Source organism: Zea mays, chromosome 9, assembly GCF_902167145.1.
Source record: "Zea mays cultivar B73 chromosome 9, Zm-B73-REFERENCE-NAM-5.0, whole genome shotgun sequence".
Lineage (NCBI taxonomy): Eukaryota > Viridiplantae > Streptophyta > Magnoliopsida > Poales > Poaceae > Zea > Zea mays.
This window is the reverse complement of record NC_050104.1, coordinates 100,529,287-100,537,448: the sequence shown is the minus strand read 5'-3', so window position 1 is coordinate 100,537,448 and position 8,162 is coordinate 100,529,287. Positions and strand designations below refer to the sequence as shown.

The 8,162-nt window shown below is 56.3% G+C and overlaps 1 protein-coding gene across 1 annotated transcript; it reads right to left on the bottom strand.

The window, feature by feature from the left end:
* Positions 1–5,137: 5,137 nt before the first annotated feature.
* Positions 5,138–6,631, bottom strand: LOC103640110 (benzyl alcohol O-benzoyltransferase). Its single transcript, XM_020544321.1, has 2 exons — positions 6,018–6,631; positions 5,138–5,597 (listed from the first exon to the last, which is right to left on the bottom strand). Exons 1-2 carry the CDS (start codon positions 6,603–6,605, stop codon positions 5,166–5,168), a joined length of 1,020 nt encoding a protein of 339 aa, XP_020399910.1. The 5' UTR covers positions 6,606–6,631; the 3' UTR covers positions 5,138–5,165.
* Between the last annotated feature and the right edge of the window lie 1,531 nt (positions 6,632–8,162).

Genomic DNA, 8,162 nt, shown 5'->3' with positions numbered 1-8,162 from the left:
CTCTCTTGCAACAGGGACCGGGAAAGGGGGATACCCCAAAAAGGATCCTTCCCCGTGAAGGAACCAGGCTCCGAGCCTCCCTACTGATTAGAGGTTCGAAGGCTGGCCCCTCGGAAGGGTTCAACAGCCGCCTCAGAGCACGTGGGCTCCACACCCACTACTGGTCAGGGGTTCGAAGGCCGGCCCCTCGGAAGGGCTCAACGGCCGCCTCAGGCTACTCGGGCTCCGCGCCCACTACTGATCAGGGGTTCGAAGGCTGGCCCCCGAAGGGTTCACAGCCGCCTCAGACACAGAGCGAGGGATGACCATGGGTATGTTCGATACATAACCAAGGCTCGGGCTGCGCTCCCGAGGTACCCTAAGACATTTTCGAGACCAGCGGGAACGATCTTGTAACGGAATCCCATCAGAGGGAGGCATCGAGCCCTCGGACCCCGTCGCCAGGGGACCGGGTCCGGCAGATCACCCGTAGGTACTTTTGGGCACGCCTCTGGGCCTCTAGCCGACCCCTAACGAATGGGGCACAGACGTCCGCTCGGATTACCCGCCTGCAGCTCACCGGAGACACCATGTTCGGCGCCCACCAAGGGCAACATGGCACTTTCCCCCCCTCCTCCTTGCGGAAAGGCGACGCAGGGGCGTATGTAAAAAAGTCGAGTCTGTCCCTGATCGCCCTCTCGCCCTGTGCAGAGGCTCGGGGGCTGCTCTCACGAACCCGGCTCTGGCCAAACCGTTGACAGCGTCAACATACCAGCCCGAGAACTTGGGACCCGACCGTACACCCGGGCTACGACCAGCTCGCATGAGGGAACGACCAGACCAGTCGAAGCATTGCGCGAGGCATTAAGACCTCGGAGGAGTCAAACCACTCCACCGAGGCCTCGGGGGCTACACCCGGCGGGTGCGCTCGCGCGCACCCACCGGAACAAAACGCAACCGAGAAAGGCTGGTCCCCTTGCAAAAAAGTGCGACGAAAGCCTCCAAGCGAGTGCTAACACTCCCTTCGAGGCTCGGGGGCTACTGTCGGGGACCATAATTAGGGGTTCCCTCAAGGCTCCTAATTCTCAGCTGGTAACCCCCATCAGCATAAAGCTGCAAAGGCCTGATGGGTGCGATTAAGTCAGGGATCAGTCCATTCGAGGGACTCGATCACGCCTCGCCCGAGCCTAGCCTCGGACAAGGGCAGCCGACCCCGGAGGATCTCCGCCTCGCCCGAGGCCCCCCTCCAGCAGCGAACATATTTCCGGCTCGCCCGAGGCCCTGTCTTCGCCAAGAAGCAACCCTGACCAAATCGCCGCACTGACCGACCAAATCGCAGGAGCATTTAAGGCAAAGGTGGCCTGACACCTTTATCCTGATGCGCGCCGCTCAGCCGACAGAGCCGAAGTGACCGCCATCACTTCGCCGCTCCACTGACCGGTCTGACAGAAAGACAGCGCCGCCTGCGCCGCTCCGACTACGGTGCCACTTGACAGAGTGAGGCTGACAGGCAGTCAGGCCCGGCCGCAGACACCATACGAAACTCCGCCGTGCCCGACCCAGGGCTCGGACTCGGGCTAAGCCCCGGAAGACGGCGAACTCTGCTCCGCCCGACCCAGGGCTCGGACTCGGGCTAAGCCCCAGAAGACGGCGAACTCCGCTCCGCCCGACCCAGGGCTCGGACTCGGGCTAAGCCCCGGAAGACGACGAACTCCTCTCCGCCCGACCCAGGGCTCGGACTCGGGCTAAGCCCCGGAAGACGGCGAACTCCGTTCCGCCCGACCCAGGGCTCGGACTTGGGCTCAGTCCCAGAAGACGACGAACTCCGCTCTGGCCTCAGCCAACGGCCTCCGCCTCGCCTGACCTAGGGGCTCGGACTCGACCTCGGCCATGGAAGACGGACTCGACCTCGACCTCGGAGGAGCCTCCACATCGCCCAACCTAGGGCGCAGGCCGGCCACGTCAACGGGAGGCGCCATCATTACCCTACTCCAAGCTGACTCAGGCTACGGGGAACAAGACCGGCGTCTCATTTGGCTCGCTCCGCCAGATAGGCAATGATGGCGCCCCGCACGCTCCCTGACGATGGCGGCTCTCGGCCCCCTTACGGAAGCAAGAGGATGTCAGCAAGGACTCGACAGCCCCGACAACTGTCCCTCCGCCAGGCTCCAGCGCTCCTCCGACGGCCACGACATCACACAAACCGGGCGCCAAAATCTCTCCGGCCGCCACGATGGCGTGTACTTAGGGTGCTAGCTCTCCTCCGCTAGACACGTAGCACTCTGCTACACCCCCCATTGTACACCTGGATCCTCTCCTTACGCCTATAAAAGGAAGGACAAGGGCCCTCTTAGAGAGGGTTGGCCGCGCGGGGACGAGGACGAGACAGGCGCTCGCTTGAAGCCGCTCGCTCCCTCTCCCACGTGGGCGCTTGTAACCCCCTACTGCAAGCGCACCCGACCGGGGCGCGGGACGAACACGAAGGCCGCGGGATTCCCACCTCTCTCACGCCTGTCTCCGGCCGCCTCACTTCCCCCCTTCGCGCTCGGCCTCTCGTCGACCCATCTGGGCTGGGCACGCGGCGACATTCACTCATCGGCTTAGGGACTCCCCGGTCTCGAAACGCCGACAAAGTTAATGTGATTAATGTCAACTTAAATGCTTTTTTGAATTAATACTTGTTCAGTATAAACACGTTATTTGTTAGCGATTATCGCGTGTCGCGCGCGTCGTCGCGCTGTCCGCGTGTTGTTCGCGCGCATAGTCGTCGCGTTGATTCGCGCGTGTCACGCGCTGTCGTGCACGTTGTTTCGCGTGCCGTCCGCTTGCTGTTTCGCACAGTGTCGCGTGTCGTCACGCGTTATTCGCGTGGGTCGCGCGCCGTTCGCACGTGTGGCTCTCGTCATCGTCATGTTGTTCATGCGTCTGGTTCATGCGTTATTCGTGTGTTGTCACACGTCGTTTGCGTGTGTCGCGCGTACTGTTCGCACGCGTTGTCACACGTCGTTTGCGTGCGTCGCGTGTGCCCTTTACACGTGGCGCTCGCTCACTTCTTCACCTATGTCTCCACCCTATTCTGTTGCTCGGTCCATGCCCTTCAGTGACCAGTGTGACAATGGTAACGAATTCAACAACTCTGCCTCTCATACCTTCTTTCTCTCCCATGACATTAAGTTGCAACTCTTGTGTCCCTATAGTTACCCTGACAATAGTCAGGCCAAACACATTATTTGCACCACTAACATGATTCGTTGTCTTCTTTTTCAAGTGTCTCTTCTTGCCACCTATTGGGCAGAGACCTTAAACACCACTACTCATCTCCTCAACCACCTCCCCTCCAAGGCGGGTCAGTCACCCACCCCCATTACCATCCCAAGCTTGTAGCGCTGCTACTCCGATTAGGGCTAGTTTGTTTTGACGTCATTCCATGTTGATTGGATAGGATTGAGTCGGTTTAAATCAATAGCAAGCCAAAATTCATCTCAATCCCTGTCAATCCACTCTAATCCACATGTAATAGAAATAATCGAACAAGGCTTTATTTGGTTGCGACCTAATACTGATGGGTTGAACTTGAATCTACTGTGGCAGAACGAGTTGTTTTTTGTTTTATTCTTGGGGAGGTTGGGTCGGGGGATCAGCCTGATAGACCGTGGGTGCATGTTAGGGGCTGATTTAGGTAAATTATTATGCCTTGTTTGATTGCTGTAGGATTGACGAGATTAAAGAAGATTAAATCCTTTTTTATTTAATTTTGAATATCAAAGGATTTAACCTACTCTAATTCACTCAATTCATTTCTAACCGAACAAGCCTTGGCGTGATTGTTATTGAATACTTTGAGGTTTGAAATGAACAGTTTTCAAAAAAGATATTCGTCCTCTGATGGGTAATGTAGGAAGAGCCCATAACCCTAATCAAGGTTGGGTGTGGTATTAATAGAACTTGAGTAATTGGGCCTAGCCCATTACAACGAGGGTGAGATGGTAATTACATGGGGAAGGCCCCAAACCCTAGACGGGTAGTCTAACACCCCCCCCCCCCCCCCCCCCCCCCGCAGTCACAACTCTATCCTGTACAGATGTTGAGACTAGATCGAAAGTCTAAAAATACACTCGACGGTAACCCCTTGGTGAAGATGTCGGCGAACTGCAACATGGTGGGGACACTGAGAACCCAAACGTCACCGGCAGCGACACGCTGGCGGACAAAGTGCAGGTCGATCTTCACGTGCTTCGTGCGCTGATGCTGCATGGGGTTGGTGGAGAGGTAGACCGCACTGACGTTGTCACAGTAGACGAGGGTGGCGCGCTGTAGGGGACTGTGGAGCTCGTGGAGGAGCTGGCGCAGCCAGGAGGCCTTTACCACGCCGTTGGCCACGGCACGTTACTCGGCCTCAGCGCTGAAGCAAGAGACGACGGGCTGCCGCTTGGCGGCCCAAGAGACGAGGTTGGCGCCCAGGAACACGGCGTAACCAGAGGTGGACAGACATATGTCGGGACAGCCAGCCCAGTCAGCGTCGGTGTAGACCACGAGCTCCGACGTCGGGGATGGTTGGAGTAGGAGGACGTAGTCGAGTGAGCTGCGGAGGTAGCTCAGAATCCACTTGAGCGCGGTGAGATGGGGCTCCCGCGGAGTGTGCATATGCAGGCACACCTGCTGGACGGTGTAGGCGATGTCGGGCCTAGAGAAAGTGAGGTACTGAAGCGCGCCGGTTAGGCTCCGGTAGGACGTCGCGTCGGCGACAGGAGGCCCGTCGTCCTTAGAGAGCTTCGCTTGAGTGTCGACAGGCGTGGAGCAGGGCTTGCAGTCAGACATGCCAGCCCGATCTAGGATGTCGATGGCGTACTGGCGCTGGTGGAGGAAGAGACCCTGTTCATCTACCGGCGGCGGAGCCGGTGGCTGGGAGGGAGAGGAGAGGGGCCGGCGGCTGGGAGGAAAAAACTAAACCTAGCTCTGATACCATGTAGGAAGAACCCATAACCCTAATCAGGGTTGGGTGTGGTATTAATAGAACTTCAGTAATTAGGCCTGGCCCATTATAACGAGGGTGAGATGGTAATTATATGAGGAAGGTTCTAAACCTTAGACGGGTAGTCTAACACTATTAAACCCTAGACGGGTAGTCTAACAGGTAATATTTTGCATGAATTGCCTCTTTCGCCCATCAAACATCAGCTGAACAACTAGAGTTTGGCCAAAACACCGCCCCCATGCATGTTTGAGTTTGTCTCGTCCGCAGCCGTTTCTACGTCGTCAACGTGTGCGCCCGCCAGCTCCTTCCTGACGTTTTGCTTTAGCCTCTCCATGGCTGAAGCCGGCAGCCTTATCGGCACGAGGATTCCTGGCTCACCGGCCTCGTTTCTCCCCTCCTGGTGGAACGAGGCCAGCATTATGGTGGCCGGCCCTCCGTACACTGGCCTCCCCCAGCCGAAGTCCACCGCCAGCAGCCCCGCGTTAGTAACGTCGGAGATGAGGTACGACCGCGCCTTGGGGAACGGCGGCCTCCTGCGCGCCGCGTTGAAGCCGGCCACCGACTGCACGTAGCCTTCCCGCGACGCCCGGGCCTTGGCCTCCGCCAGCAGCTGCAGCGCGTAGCGGAAGGGCCTGCGGCAGAGCTCCCCGGCCGGGGCCGACGCCGACGCGAACGCGAACGCGTTGCCGTAGTAGCCCGCGGGCACAGGCCGGCGGCTCCGGTTCCTGACGCGGGCGTCCACGAATATGTGGAGGCGGACGGAGTCGTCGGGGTAGAACTGCAGCGCGGCGGCGCGGCAGCGCCACATGAAGGCGCCGACGAGGTCGAACCGCGAGGCGGCAGAGCGCAGCGCGGGCGGCGCCTGCGACCGGATCGCCGCGATCTCGGCCGGACCGAAGAAGAAGGCGTGGTGGTCGAACACGTCGTCGCCGTCGCTGGGGTTCACCCTGTGGTCCTTGCCGGCCGCGGGTCGTTCCGGGAGCGGAGCGTACTCCAGGTGGTCGTGGCTGACCTCATGCGGCCAGCTCGCCGTGAAAAGCTCGCGCTCCCACACTGGGCGGACGGTAGGCGCGCCGGGCACGCCCCGTGCCAACTCGGTTAGCGTGGTCAGGAACTGGACAATCCCGGTTCCGTCGGCTATGCAGTGGCATATCTGGGAGCCGAAGACGAAGCCACCACACCTCAGTCGCGTCACCTGAACATAGAGCAGGGGACGATCGATTACATCTGCTGTGGGGGACTCGGGTTCGCACAGCAGCTTGTCATAGCACGGCACGGGCGGCGCAAGGGAGTCTCCGAGGTCATCCATCCGGACGTCCGCGTCGGCCTCCACAAACACGACCCCCTCGCCGGTGCACTCCACCACGAGCTTCCTCGTGGGCCGGAGCTCGCGGAACCGGCCGGCGAGCGGGTAGAAGTGCACGAGCGCCTCCGACAGCGCCGACCGGATCACCTTCGCGGGGTCAAGCCCCGCCTTGGAGGCGCTGCTCCGGTAGAAGAAGGCGCCGGAACGGTAGAAGCGGAGCACGTCCTGGTCGTCGATGTCGGAGAGCATCTTGAACTCGTAGGGCGTCGGCCTCGAGGGGGACACGAGCTTCCGCTCACCTCGCCGGACGGGGAAGGTTGTGGTGACGGAAGGCACACCAGCCATGCTAGTTCCGCCCTCTCACGGTCTCACCTGAGGAAGGTAGTAACTGTAGGAGGAGGCGCGCGACTGCTGCGAGCTGCGACTATAGTGAGATAGGCAGATAGCCATGCGTGTCCTCTTATATATAGAGAGAATAGACTAGAGAGCGAGGGAGAGAGAACATAAGCGAAAGCACACGTCACAATGGGTGCGGGCTGACGCATTGTACAGATTGGTGTTGATAGATACGCATGCAGGAGATACTTGTCGAACGCAAGTTTTTGTTAATTAATGTAAATGCCGCTGGCCGCTGCTTATCTAATCAAATCCTTACCAGGTAAGCTCTCCTTGTTGGGGCGATTCAACCAATAAATATCAGATGCTTGATAGTGTGTCAGCTCCCTCAGTTATTCTCGATCTGTTCTAAATTCAATAAATCATTCCATTTTAGTGTGTATATATGTATAGCTTTTGCTAGATATCTACGTGGAATAGAGACAATAGTTTATTTTAGCTTCACTATAAGTTATTGTTTTTTTTCTAAATTTATCTTAAGTGTTTGGAAATAAATTTACTTATGAAGATCAACCACAGTAATATTGAGATGGTGTTGAAGTGTATAAGTGGATTGTCTACCTTCTCTCAATAGTTTAATCTTTTAGGTTGAACTGATTAGTGTGTCCACTCTAATATGGTATTAGAGTCAAAGATCTCAAGTTTGAATCTTGTCAGAGACTACCCTTTATTCCAAATTTAATTTTCTCTCTCTAGCTCACGTGTCCTATTCCTGTGGCGTAGTTCTGACCGAAGTTGCTCCACCACGGCTTCCAGGTCTCCAATCGAGTCATTACTGCCACTACTACTTCCTTCATGCCGGGAGGCCAACTGATGTCGTGGCACCCCTGAGGTCCCGTCGATTTACGCGCTGTTTTCCTAATGCGCGCCATATCTCCATAAGATTGGAAGATTTATTTGTATAATTTTTAAACATGATGCATGCATGATCTAATAATTATGGAATCAACCTTCGTTGATCCCCACTTCCTACATATATTGCACTATGTTACCCGACTTTACAAGATAAGAGGCTATCAGAAAGTGATAAGGTAAGAATGAAAGAATATTTCGATGTAAGTGTTTGAAAATTCTTTTGAAGTACTACATAATATCTGAAGAGATGGGCTTCGCTCCGATACTAGCTGTGACGGAACCTCCCAAGGTATTAGGCCCACCTATAGTTGTTCTTGTCCTAAGGACCTCGGACAACCCTGTAGGTGCACATAATCACTCGACAAGTTTGGTAACCTGTATCCTCATCATTTCACCGAAGAGCGCTTCACCCATCACGCAGATATTACATCGCAAAACCGGAGTAAAGAAATAGCGGAAGCGGATTACAATAACATAATTTACCTTAACAAAATATAGAGAGAGTGGTACTTATTACAATACCAGGGTACTAGGAGTGCATAAAGTATTATTACAGACCAGGCAAGCAAAACACCCTCACGCACAAACGTTTAGTGTTTTCAAATCGGGAGGTCAACATCCTCCCGCGCACACGGTCACTGCTTGGGCTCC

Excerpts from the sequence above, each read along its gene's own strand:
- LOC103640110 (XM_020544321.1), bottom strand. The coding sequence starts at position 6,605 with ATGGCTGGTGTGCCTTCCGTCACCACAACCTTCCCCGTCCGGCGAGGT. Across the intron at positions 5,598-6,017 it reads GCGTGCCCGGCGCGCCTACC|CTCTGCCGCAGGCCCTTCCG; the intron begins GTCCGCCCAGTG and ends CCGGCCGGGGAG.